Genomic DNA, 13599 nt, shown 5'->3' on the forward strand with positions numbered 1-13599 from the left:
AATGCAAATTCAAGGTCTTCTTGCAAAGAATAACAACGGCAAAAAGCCCCACAAGACTCTGCAGTTATTTTTTTCCCCTAAACAGTTTTTAGTGTATTGAAGGGGATTGTAACTTGTATTTTTCTGCTTCTCTATTTCTGTTTCATCTGTAGCTTTTGCCAGTGCATTTTTTATTATGTAAAAAAATATTCCCGTTTTGGTACATGCTGCTGAATATAGCAGAGGAAATTACTGTTTTATGAGTTTACCATCTCAATTACTTTGCCTTTCATAAATATTTTACATATGCTCCTGGATTAGCCCATCTGTTATTCCCCAAGGTAGTAAAATACGTGGAAGAGGGAAGTGCCGTCATTTTCGTGTGTGCGTTTGTGATGAGCTTCTCTATGATTTTAATGAAATTCTCACGAGATTTTTAATGGCCTAAGTTTAACCTATTTTCTTAAGTGAGGTTAGGCAGATTTCTATAATCATCCTTTCTGTCAGAAATAAGAGGTGTGCAGGCTTATTTTTGGCTCTTCTGGGAGTGGGGGGTGAGTAGCCGCTGTTACTCTAGGCTAACGTGATACTTTTTGCTATGTAAAGTGAAAAGTGAAGATAGCTGTAAAAGACCTAATAAGTTCCACAGCTGACCACAGAAGGACCATTCACACCCATCAAAAGGCACGTTTTGCTTCACAAACTTGGTGAAGCTTTAGAGATCAATGCAGCCAAGGGGCAGCTTTGTCTAGCACCGTGAAATCCACTTTTCTTGTACCAGTGAAGCAGAGACTGGCCAGGCTTTGGAGAAAATGACCCGATTTTTTCTAACTGGGCCCTCGATCAAGGCTAAACATATTTATTTAATAGATTCTTATGGATGCCAAGTCTGTTAGTCAATTTAGTGACTGAGACTTGGTTCCTGAGAATCAGTGTGTTACTCTGTGTAATAGATCAGACTTGGAAAAAAATAAAACAAACATTTAAACAGAAAAGACATTCCAGTCTGTTTCCATCTGTTCCATTTCCTCGCTCCTGGTGACCCCAAATAATTTCTCCCAGCAAGTCTGCTTGTTTAGATGTTTTAATTCTGTGGTCATGGAATGCAATTTCCATCCGTTATTTGTTGCCTTGTCCTCCTGCTTTGTCATTGAACCTGGTTTTTTACTCATCACCTTAATTTACCTGTGCTAGAGCCCCTTGGTCCCATTTCAAAAGAAGTATATGTGTTGATAATGTTGTCTGGGCAGATGCGACACTGCCAGCCACTTGTTTGGTAGCCTTGCTATGTCAGATTTCTCAGTGGGAGACTGAGAATCCATTATTAATAAAAGTGGGCTAGATTCTCAGGGGGTGTTTCCCCCTTTATGACCAAGGTAATTGTCTTAAACTGTTACTAGTAGTCTTAAGAGGAAATCATATTCATTATGATGTTGGATAGAAATCTGTAAACATAAGGTTTAGTTTCCAAGTGTGGAGTTAGAACTTATGAAAGCAAAGACTTCTTCATTCAGTGATTCATTTCTTAGGAGACAGGATTCATGGGAAGAGAAAATACGGCATGTACCTTTTTATAGACCGCGATGCAACTTAATTACCTCATGAACAGAAATGCCACTTGATCTTCAACTTAATACCTCAGTCCACTGTTGCCACATCATGCGGTCCTTTCCAATCGTGTTCTTTTATTCTCTCTTCCCTCCCCCAAGGAGTACCAAAGTTGGATGCACAATAATTTCTAAATAAAAAGACTCAACATTCTTTTTGTACTCTTCTACCTATTTTTCATTCTTCCCACATCCTCTTAGTTGCTTCACATCTCCTGTTTCCCCTCTTTTCTATCCAAATGTGTTTTCAGGCGAGGAGCAGAAACTCATTCACCTCAAGGCTCAAACAACTAATAGGAGCTATAAGTGCTACGACATCTAGGGGTCCAGATCAGAAGCCGAAAGGGTTAAACTCTAATCAAATAATGTCAGGCATTAATTACTCCTTCTTTCTAGTGGAGCTGATCCTGTCAGCCTCACCTTCCAGTTATCCATAGCATCTGCACGCTGTATTGGCTTCCACTGCTACCACCCGGACTGAAGCCACCATCATCTGGGTTAGGCAGTAGCCTCTAAATGAGGTCTCTGCCTACTCGCTGTCTTGTATTCTGCCCACACGGCCAAAACCATGCTTTTAAAGTCAGGTCCTGCCACAGCTCCGATGAAACCCTTCAAGTGTCTTCTCAGTTCTTGCAACAGAAAAGTAAAAGTCCTTACAGTGACTTGCAGAATCCTACAAGATCTGCTCCATCTTTGTCCTCATCTCCTGTCACTTTCACCTTTATTCATTCCCCTAGAGCCTCATTGGCCTCTTAGATGTTCTTCTAACTTTGGACCTTCACATTTGCTGTTCCCTCTGCGTGGAATGTCTTTCCCCCAGATATCGGCCTGGCTCCCTTCTTTCGTTTCCATCATGTCTCTGCTCAGTGTCACCTTATCACTTCCTTCCACTATAAAAACAGGAACTCTTTGTATCCTCAGTCCACCTTATTTGCCTATGTCCCATATTATTTTCTTCACATCACTTATCAGCACCTGAGTTATTAAGCATTGTCGGTTTGTCTGTCTGTGCCCCCTCTTGCCCGATTAGAATGCAAGCACCGTGAGTGTAGAGTTGGTCTGTTTTGTTCATTACCACATCTCCAGTGCCTAGAGCTGAGCCTGGGCACAAAAATTTCTTCAATGAAGGAATTATCCATCAAATTGGTCACATTTACTTGGTTAGTGGTTTCTCTCCCAAACTCTCTGAAATTATTCCAGGTAAGGCAGAAATGTTAAAATTTTTTTTCCATATGGGTAGGCATTTTCCTGCTATAGGCGCAGAGATATTTCCATTTATAGATGTCCTCCAGAGAATTTCACTAAAAATGAAGTCATAGAAATAGCATATAATAAATTGAGGTTAGACCCTTTGCTTTGTTTTAAGGTTTTGATCATCTGAGATCAGTGTATGGGCAGTATTTGATTAAATACATATTTTCTTTTTTATTGACATATATACATAGTTCTCAGCACGGTACCCTGTTCCCAAAGGCGTTAATAAATTTGGGGTTATGTGGGAATGCAGATGACTATAGGTATCTCTCATACAATACCTGACTCGCTGGTTTAGGGACTCTCTTTGAGCTACTGTGTTTACATTCTGTTCTAATGTACAATACAGAAGAGAAACTGTACAATGTAATGTAATTCAAGAAAGTGATGCTTTAAAAAAACTATGGAAATGAGAGAAATTATATCTGACATAAACATTAACTGTATTCATTTGTCTTCATCAAATCACATTTTCTAAGAAACTTAGTGTGTAGCCTCTTTGGAATATCAATGCCACACCTTGTCTGTGTGCAGCCTGGGCGTGGGGATCACCGGGGGCCCAAAGAGACATGATTTATGCTGTTGAACTCCCTGGTATGGGCTTTTGAGAGGAACACAAGTCTGTACTCATGCTGGTAGGACAAGATGCTGTCATGTGTGGTGCTTAAGAGAAAGCTTTTAACTTGAAAAAAATCATTGCATGTGCAGATGCTAAGATTCTTACTGTCAGAATAGTCTCTGAGGGCTTCCCTGGTGGTGCAGTGGTTGAGAGTCCGCCTGCCGATGCAGGGGACGCGGGTTCATGCCCCGGTCCGGGAAGATCCCACATGCCGCGGAGCCGCTGGGCCTGTGAGCCATGGCCGCTGAGCCTGCGCGTCCGGAGCCTGTGCTCCGCAACGGGAGAGGCCGCAGCAGTGAGAGGCCCGCGTACCGCAAAAAAAAAAAAAAAAAGAATAGTCTCTGAGATGAATTTTGTAACTGAGCTGGGGCAGAAAATCCAGAGGCCACAGGAGCCATAGAGCAGCTTTTGAGAGTTTTATCTATGACTTCAGTTATCAAATTCCTTAAAGTACCTAATAGATGGGACCCTGGTTTTCTCATCTATAAATGTTTGTTAGAATAAATGATCCCTAGCATCCCTTCCAGCTCCAGGCTGTGTAATAAAGAAGGTGGGCTGTAGCTGCTTGGGGAAAACCTAGCAAAATAGTAGAGGTAAAGAGAAAATGATTTAAGGGTTGATTTAGAGTGGTTGTGAGAGAAGTAAATGGAAATGTCAAATAAAAGAAGGAGAGGTATTAAACATCAATTTCCTAATGTATAATAGGGTTACCTATCATAGCTGGAGACTATCCCCCCATCCTCAATGAGGGAATGAAAGGGAATAGAAAGAATGAGGTTCTCAGGAGTGCTGTGGACTTTGCTCTCTTAAGGGAAAATGGATTGACATATATCTGATTTGGATGTACTAGATGTATTCCGCCTGGAAGCAAATGGCTCAACTTACTGACAACTCTAGGCTCTTCCTACGTTGGTCAGAGAGGATTTATGTTTATAATATACTTATGCCTGTGGCGAAGAAGACGTTCCTTTCAGTCTGGGTTGCCAAATAACTTCCTCATTTGCTGGCCAGTCATCATGGGACTCCCTGAACTGTAAAGTGCAGGTGTATTATACTGTTTTTCTGGACTAGCACAGTAGAGAAGAAACTTGGCATTATGTGCTTTTTTTTTTTTTTTTTTAATAAAGTCCTGTTCAGAGTTGAACAGTGGCTTGCCCCGGCCAACTGGGGTATCTTCAAAGCTTGGCCATTGATAAATGCAAAGGCTTGTCCTCAGGCCCTTGCTTTCTGTTGCTGAAGCTCTGTGGCAAATTATACTGTGAAACTAGAAGACGGTCCCCTCGATCTTTTTAGACTGCTGCTTTCTTTTTATAATGTGCAAATGCTTAGTGATAAAGAATAATTCTATTAATTGAGCAGTTCGCACACTACCACCTAGACAAATGACTTTCTGAATAAGGTTGTGGCAGAGAAAATCAATCTCCATATGCCCGTGGCTCCTCCGGGACCCAAATCTGGGCATCATTAATTAGCAGAAGCCTCTTGGCTGATTTAATGATAATGACATACATACATCTGAATGATCACCGTGAGCAAGGGAAATACACATCCCTGTAGGACCACGTCTGGGGACATAATGGCTCTGAAGACTGTTGGACACACTCCATTTCTTTCTTCTCCCCCCAGCCTACGCTGATGCAAACCCATATTAGCGTCAGCAATATTCTGACCTGCGCAGGGCCTATAGCATTTTATGCTGCCAAACCTCACGTGTGCATCCAGTTTGTCTCCCTCAAAATGACGCCATTCGCTTACATTCTGCACCCATGCTGGTAGAGCAAGATGCTGTCAGGTGTAGTGCTGAAGGGAAGGCTTTCAATTAAAAAAAGAAAAAATCATTGAATTTGCAGATGCTAAGATTCTCAGCATACGTTTTTGATTGCCTGTCTTTGGGAATCAGCTGTGGGAAACTCCTTTGCTTCTAAAGCTGAACAAAACAAAGAATGACCTCTTTTTTTTTTTTTTCCTCTTCCAAATACAAAGGATGTTTACTTATGTGTGTGGGCGTGGGAGCAGCATTATAAATATGAACTTAGGATTTCAGGGTCTCTGAGTTCTACTGCTATTGGAAGGTGCATTCCCACCTTCAGTAAATGTTTCTTGAGTGGCCAGGTGCTTCTGTGGGAGAAATGCCTTCTGTGGAGGGTTCGGACAGCAATGGGGGAAATGACTGTGCCGGAATGTGACTCTTGGCATCATGAAGCAAAGGATGGGACTTCAAGGGCCTCTCCTTCTCTGAACCCAGGGCCTCCTTTCTCTTTGAGGGCATCTAAGTGGAGCTCCCTGCTCTGCACTGATAGCAGTGGATGAAGCAGACAGGATGGTTTGGGCCAAGGTTCTCAAACCGTTTTCATTGGACCATCTCTGTTGAACCAGCTGGAGTATCTGTTGCCGACCACACTTCTGGCCTTTACCAAGACCCCATGATACAAAGGGTGGGGCCTGGGAATCTCCATTTCAAAGAGTTTTTTTTTTTTTAATACACAAATATTGGGGACAACTGGCCTATGGGTACACTTAGTGGAGAAAAATTACTGTTTCATTTTTATTATTCTGACTCCCACTGTATGTAGTTAATCAGATACAACTAAAATTGGTCTCTTTTGCATACAGCAATATGTAAACATTTCTCAAATGGTGAGTTTTCCAAGATGTCCTTAACGATGTTCTTTCTTCCATGCCTGCTTCTGAGTTTGGCCATGCTTTTCTATCTTTTTGGAGCAACTGCTCAGATTTTAAAACCCGCTAACTGAACTTCTTTCTGCTGTCAGCCACCTTAGCTGCTGTCAGGGAGCTCACTTAGACTCCAGAGTGATGTGGTATCTCTGCTACTCTCTTGCCAGAGAATTAACCCTGAATTAATATGGCCGCAGCTTCCAGTCAAGGTGACTTCTTGGTATTGCATAAGCTTAAGTGTGTCATGTCACTTAATCCCTGCTAAGAGTGCGGTACCGGTTGGATTTGGGATTTGGAGAGTGCAACATAATAAAAATGGCCACAAATTCTTTGAGCGGTGGAGTCTGCCTCCCTCCCCTTGAATCTGGATGGGCTCTATCATGCTGTCTGGGTCCCATGTGGAGAGGCATCCCACCAAGGCACCATGTATGAGAGTGAATCACTGTGGACCCTCCAGATCAGTTCAGTCTCAGCTGACACCACAGAAGGACCCCAGTCAGGGCCTTGCAGAGCACGTGGACTGCCTGAATTCCTGACCCACTAAATCAAGAGAGATAACAAAAGGGATTTCTTTTAAGCCACTAAATTTGGGGGAAGTTCGTTATGAGGGAATAGATAACTAAATGTGTCTGTGCGGGGGGGTAACTCCGTTGCTATACCAGCTGACTCTCGTCCATACATGGGGTTTTTGTTTTTACCTCTGGAGGCACTAGGTCAGAAAAACAGCAGCAATACTGGGAACAATAATCCATTGGAATAAAATGCCTGCAAATACTTAACCAGAAGAACATAAATTATGTACAACCTGAGAAAAACATACGCTGTACTTAATGAATGCAGAGCAGTTTAAGGATTTTTCTTGATTCTTTAAACAGCGTACTTCTCAGTATTTAGGAGGGAGATGGATATTAATTGAGCTGAATCTATAATGGAGGAAACAGGCACTGAAATATGAAACCAGTTGCTTAAATTTTCATCATAGTGGGTCAGTAACACGTTTATACATAGAACTAGATCCCATAGGCAAGTGGCTTTCAAATATCTTTGATTGCAGTTCATAGAAATAAATATTTTACCTGAACCTGGTACCCATACGTAAACTTGAGCAAACTTGGTGAAATACTATTTACCCTGTTACATATGATGCACTCTAAGATACTTTATTCTCTTCTCTTTTATTTTTATATTTTTTATTATTATTATTTTTAAATGTCCAGGTCAGTTTTTATTTTATTTAATTAATTAATTAATTTGGCCACGCCGTGCGGTATGCGGGATCTTAGTTCCCTGACCAGGGGTCGAACCCGTGCCCCCTGCATTGGGAGTGCAGAGTCTTAACCACTGGACCACCAGGGAAGTCCCTCTATTTCCGTTTTTAAAAAATGCTGGTCAAACATGCTAAATAAATTTCATGACCCATTAATGGATTACATTCTACAGTATGAAAAACGCTGCCCTGGACACTAACCTTCCTGGGACCAGGGATTCTGTCCTATTCACCACTGTGCTTAGAAATTTCTGGTGTATAGAAGGCATTCAGGCATTTAATGACTTTAATGAATTTCATGACAGTGGTTCCAATTTATTAAAATAGGAAGGATACTAATCACAAGTCAGGAAATCCAGTGTCAACTCTTGAATCATTGTATGTCCTTGAGAAGCAACTTCTCTTATTTTCTCACCTATAAAATAGAACTTGTGATATCTTGTACACATGGGATAAAATGAGCCCACAAATATTAAACTATCGTGAGTAAAAGATAAAGAATTACAAATAAAAATAAAAGATCAATGGATTCGTTACTTACGCACTTCGAAATGCCTAGAGATACCACTCAAATACTTCACTTTGTTAATTTACTGCCACTTCTTTGATTTGGATTAATTAGAGGAAAATTGTGGGGAAAATGAGATCGAAATTTAGACCTTTTTAAGGAAAAAAAATTAAATTTCACTGAGTAACAAAGTAGTCCTAAAATGTTGGGCTGGATAGACTCCTACCTTGAAGTATTAGTTGGGCCACTAGCAGATTAGATACTGAGTGACCGCTTAAGCAGGTCCATGGCAGTTGCAGTACATTGTTTTTGTGTAAGTGAACGTTTCTGAAATTCTGAGGGGAGACTCCATTGGGTAAAGTGTCCTTGTTAACTCTTCAGGAATTTATTAATTCCTAGTACATACGTTAGAAAATGCCACCATATCTAAATTACTGAGGTTCAGATGTATGAGATCTGAAAAGTGTCTGTGGACGACTTAGGGACTCTGCTAAATTGTTTTAATAACAGCCAAGAAGAGCTCTAAGCTATCAACAAGACTCTTTCTGCCCAGAGGTAAATCATGCTGCATAGCCTAGGGTAATTTTCCTTTTGTTCTCCCTGGAAAGTCTACCAAGTAAGTAGTTCATGGGAAATTTCCCGGCTTGTTTTCTGGATGAAGTAGCACGATAAGGTGGTTTGATGCCCTGGCTTTGAAATCAGAGAAACTGGCTCTTAATTTCTGGTTCTGCCACTTTCAATACGTGTGACCTTGGGTAGATCCCCAAGAGTTGTGAGCGTTAAATAAGCTATATCCCATGTGCACGCATGTATGAAGTACTTAGCACAATGCCCAGCACAAAGGAAACAATAAATGATAGTTCCTCTTAGCTGTATTATTGTTGTTTTTATTAGTTATTATTATTAGTTATATGCCAGTTCTTTCTGGTCTGGACTAGCTAGCTTTTATAGTTCAGCTGCTGGAAAAGAGATTTGTTTGCTCAAGAAATAAGCAGGTTTCTTTAAGGTTCAAGGAAAATTATTTCACAAGCTTTACCAGGTCCTGGGACTCAGCCCTCGTGACACCTGGAAATTTAGCTGAAAATGCAATAAGGTCTCCATCTCTATAGCAGCTGAGACGCAGGAGTGGTATACACAGCGCATCACGGAACACGTGCTGTCAGCCATCAGTCTTCCCTTTGTCTGCCAGGAAAAGGACAGCCCTATAAAATTGTGCACTTTGTTGGAGAAACTGGGGCACTAATGCGATTGCTCACTTTGTGACGCTGAGCTATTTCAAAGTTTCCTTTCTAATCGGCTTGGGGCAAAATTGTGAAGTAGTCATTTGTCTCTGTCACTTCCAGGCCTCCTTCCCCCCACCCCCCTTCCCCTTCCTCTCCCCTCCTTCCCCCTCATCCTTCTGTCAGTGCATTTCTCCTACTTTATACCATAGATTAGCTGGAAATGGCTTAAAAGGTTGTCCCCTTTAGCTACCTTCGTGTTTTAGATGCCTCTAAAGACTTAAATGGTTCTCCAAGGCTACTGTTGAAGATATTTGCAGGCCAGGAGGTGAGAGAATTCTGGCTGGGAGTTACCCTGGTATCTTTCAGTTAGCACTGCCTCCTCGGCTGAAAAAACATTGTGCCTTTGAAATAGGAGGAAGATCTATTCTAGCGTTTTCCAAAGTGTATTCCATGGGCTGTGCAGTTGATTTTACGGTGATCAATTACTTTTAAGGACCTGTAAATAACAAAGTGAAACAGGTTTCCCTGCTGTAGAGATTCTGAAAAACCTTTTTCATGCTCATGTCAAAGGAGGTGCTTTGAACTTCCAAGTGGGTATTTAGGATGTAGCATTTTCCACCTTATTTGCTTATCTTCCTCTTTTAATTTTTATGAAGCACCTTCAGCATGTGTGTGACACAGAACATACTTTACAGAGCACCAGTCTAGTCTAACCCTCTAGTCCAACTAAGGAAGGAAACAGTAAAGTGATGTGCTCAAGGTTACCTGTTGACCTAGTTGCAAAGTCAGGACTAGAAACTTGGTTCTTTGGCTCTACAACTTGGTCAAAAATCCCATTTGTGGTTATGGATTTAATGTCTGTCATCCCTGCTAGACCGCGTACTGCCAAAACCGAACCTAGACCTCTTCTGCTTATCACTGTATCCTTAGCACCCAGCACAGTACCTGGCACACAATGATCAAACCAGCACTTACTAAATTGAATTGAGATTGATTATGGGGATGGACATGTGTTGCCTGTTTCTGTCTATGTCTGTTGCTTCTCCTTCTAGCCTGCTCCCTACTATATATGAAGGGGTCAGTGTCAAGTTCCATACTTACACTGAGAATACGTGGTCCCAGTTCCACTGACACTGAACCTGTTCAGGTGCAGTCTGTGTGTGACCACATTCTTCTGGGGTTGAAACAGGATGATGTGCACCTTGGGTGCAAACAAACAGCCCAGGACCACGAATCCACTCAGGCTAACCGAGATGCACATGGTCGTTGTCTGCACCTATAAGAAAAGATTGCCTAGTTAAGTGTCTTGACTATAAATTCAATACAGTGGCCAACTCAAGAGAGCACTGAAAAAAGAGCAAACTGAAAAAACCCAAATCATCCACAGTTCTGTTCTTATTCTAGCCAAACCAATACAGCAATTATATTGGATCTTCTGAGTTTGGGATGCACATGGAAACATTGCTTAGGATTTGGAAAAAGCAAACACTCTCTGTGTTTGGTGTCCTGAAGGCTTGCCAAGACTTCACACAGATTTTCTTGTCTTGTTTTGTTTGTTTTCCTCTTTACTTTGTATAAAGATATTTCTGCGGAATCTTTTTTTTTTTTTTTGTCTGCAGAATCTTAAAGAGTAAAATATCAATATTCAATGATGAAGTGACCAGATAACTGATAATTTGAGTCGATCAACTTGGCTTGTTTAGGGTTTACTATATTATGAACAAATCTGGTCCTGTTTCATATTTCCATTTCTCTTTCTTGCTGGGAGCTCTATCAGCTCTTGGTTTCCCTATTCAACACTAGGGGACGTTATCAACTTTCTTCTGGGGTACCTACTCTTTTAATTATTTCATTAGCATCTCTCTGGAATTTTGATACATCAGGTACTCGCTGTTCCATCTTTCTGTTCTCCAGGCTTCTCTGCACCCATCCTTGACAGAGAATTTTCCCTTGCTCCCTCTTTGCTTCCCCTGAAAGCAAACCTCAGAACTAGGTTTTATCGTCTCTTCTTTTCATTCCCTTGCCCGCACTCTTCATCTTCTCCGCTCTCCTCATTTATCCTGGCTTCAGCTCCCATAGATTTTCTGGAAAATCCCAAATTAGATTCTACATATTTAATCACTTTCAGTATGAAAAATGGAAATTAATTATTTCTTCTATCAGTTTCTACTCAGAGTAACTATGGTAAATCCTAGAGTCATTTTAGAGTTCTTTTTCCTTTTTCCCCAGCCGATGCTATTACCAGATAGCAATAATTTCTCATGCCCTAAAGTGTCTGACCTTCTTCTGTAATCAAAAGAAGCTGAAGACTGAACAGTTAACTCGAAGAGCCACATAACTTTAGAAGACTTCTTTCTGTTTTTGATTTTTAAAAAATCAGGTTACGCTTGTATCATAATTCTTCAGACTCTGGTTTTACTTTAATTGCTGAAAGTAAATCTCTCCTCACTATCTTTTTTTTTTAACTTTAATTTTATTTTTGGCTGTGTTGGGTCTTTGTTGCTGCGTGCAGGCTTTCTCTAGTTGCGGCGAATGGAGGCTACTCTTTGTTGCGGTGTGCGGGTTTCTCATTGCGGTGGCTTCTCTTGTTGCGGAGCACGGGCTCTAGGTGCGCGTGCTCAGTAGTTGGGTGTCGTGGGCTCTAGAGCGCAGGCTCAGTAGTTGTGGCGCACGGGCTTAGTTGCTCCGTGGCATGTGGGATCTTCCTGGACCAGGGATTGAACCCGTGTCCCCTGCATTGGCAGGCGGATTCCTAACCGCTGCGCCCCCAGGGAAGCCCTCTCCTCATTATCTTAAAGCTCTTGCTCCCCTAACCACTCCAGTGCTTTCCAGCTTGGTCCCCAGTTTCAGGCTCTTCTCTCTTTTGTCAGCTTCTCAGAAAAGTCTACTATCTAATTCCATGATGGAAAAGCCTTGATAAATCATAACTATGTTATTTATAGCAAGTCCATTACTGACATAATTTTTCTTCTTACATATATGTATAATATGATATTAGAACTGTGCTGTTCCTGCCTCGGTTTTGACCGTGGTGCCAGTGTGAAAGCTATCAGATATCCCAGTGAGGGTGAGACAAGTTCACATGTGCACATTTTCAAGAAAACCTTCTATAACTTTGAAACTCCTCACATACTTTAAGACATTACAAGGAGAGGAGAAGGGAGGCTTCTGTGAGGAGATCTCGGCCCAAAGCTGTGCTGTGAATTCCATGCCCTCCACCCCTTAGGGGGATTGTGTCCATCTCTTCACTTAAAGCTTATAGAGGAGGGCATCACTGTGGCCCTTCACAGAAGGTTTGAGGTTTTTCTGTGGTTGGGAGGATGCTCTGGCCGGGAGCCTGATTCCTGTCTTGAAAATCTAGAAGGTGAGAAATGGCTAGTCACTTTTGTAGCAGAGCAAGGAGGCTGGCTGATGTATTGAGATAGTCCTTTACTCTAAAAATTTATCAAAACAAACGCTATGGGAGTGGTATGCCGGAAAGGTGAGCCATTGTGGGTCGTCTAGGGCCCATATGGAGGGGCCTGGAGTCCTTCTCAGAAGGAGGCTAGAGGGGAGTAGCTGGATTGTGACGACTCAGAGTAGCGAATTGCCAGCCAACTCACTCAAGGACTTGTGGGAGAAAAAGGCCAGCAGGACCTTCCTGATGATCAGGTGAAAGCACCCTTTAATCATCTTCCGGGTTATCCCAAGGATGTGTCTTTAGCCACTGCGGACTTAGAGATCACAAAGTCATCCTGTTATGTAAGAACCATCCTACTTCTTCCTTATTACTCTCTAACCGGGCCTGAGAGGGACATAGCAACTGGTGGACTGGGGAGTGTGAGCTGGGAGAAAGGGGAAGCCAACCACTGCAGCTCCAAGGCAGGCCAGACCTCAGGAGGAAATGATACTGAATGTTACATCATGATATGATTTGATAACTACATAGGACAAGGCATTTCAATTTCCTACTAGAGACATTTTTCCTTTGAAAATTATTGTAGGACCTTATGTCACCTAAGGGTACGCAAATTCATGGGCCTACCAAGATCATGAGAGTTTTCATTCATTGATGTATCCCCAGCGCTAGGATGGTGTCTCACATAAGGTGAACAGTCAGTGTTTGGATGTATCCACTGGAATTTCCATCCAGGGGTGGAGGGGTGACTAATCTCACTAACTACTAAAGGGACACAGGGAAGCATAACTAAAGGTGCATTTTGGTCATAGTTTATGCTGCATAGTTTTCAGTATACCCGCTTTAAATTTGATACCTTTTAATTTTTTTCAAAGCCCAAGTATCAGCCTCATAGTCTCAGTTGCCCAGTTCCCTCTATAACTCACGCTATAAAGAGTCTGTATTTATCTATAATTATTTGTTCTGCGTCTTCGAACACTCCCAGCGCATGCTGCTTTGTTTTCATCTTCCTCAAGCTCCTAGAAACACTTGACATGGTTAATCACTTCCTGGATCCATCCTCCCCTCA

The 13599-nt window shown here is 41.8% G+C and overlaps 1 protein-coding gene across 1 annotated transcript in view; it reads right to left on the reverse strand.

Annotated features, from left to right (window-relative positions):
- Positions 1 to 13599, reverse strand: part of GRM3 (glutamate metabotropic receptor 3) — a 106125-nt gene that overhangs the window by 4360 nt on the left and 88166 nt on the right. Inside the window, exon 4 of the mRNA XM_030759742.2 lies at positions 10235 to 10409. Coding sequence (XP_030615602.1) covers positions 10235 to 10409 — 175 coding nt within the window. The remainder of the gene's footprint in view (positions 1 to 10234; positions 10410 to 13599) is intronic.

This window comes from Delphinapterus leucas, chromosome 9 (assembly GCF_059928025.1).
Source record: "Delphinapterus leucas isolate spDelLeu-1000000601 "Yukka" chromosome 9, BTC_Dleu_Yukka2, whole genome shotgun sequence".
Taxonomy (NCBI): Eukaryota; Metazoa; Chordata; class Mammalia; order Artiodactyla; family Monodontidae; genus Delphinapterus; species Delphinapterus leucas.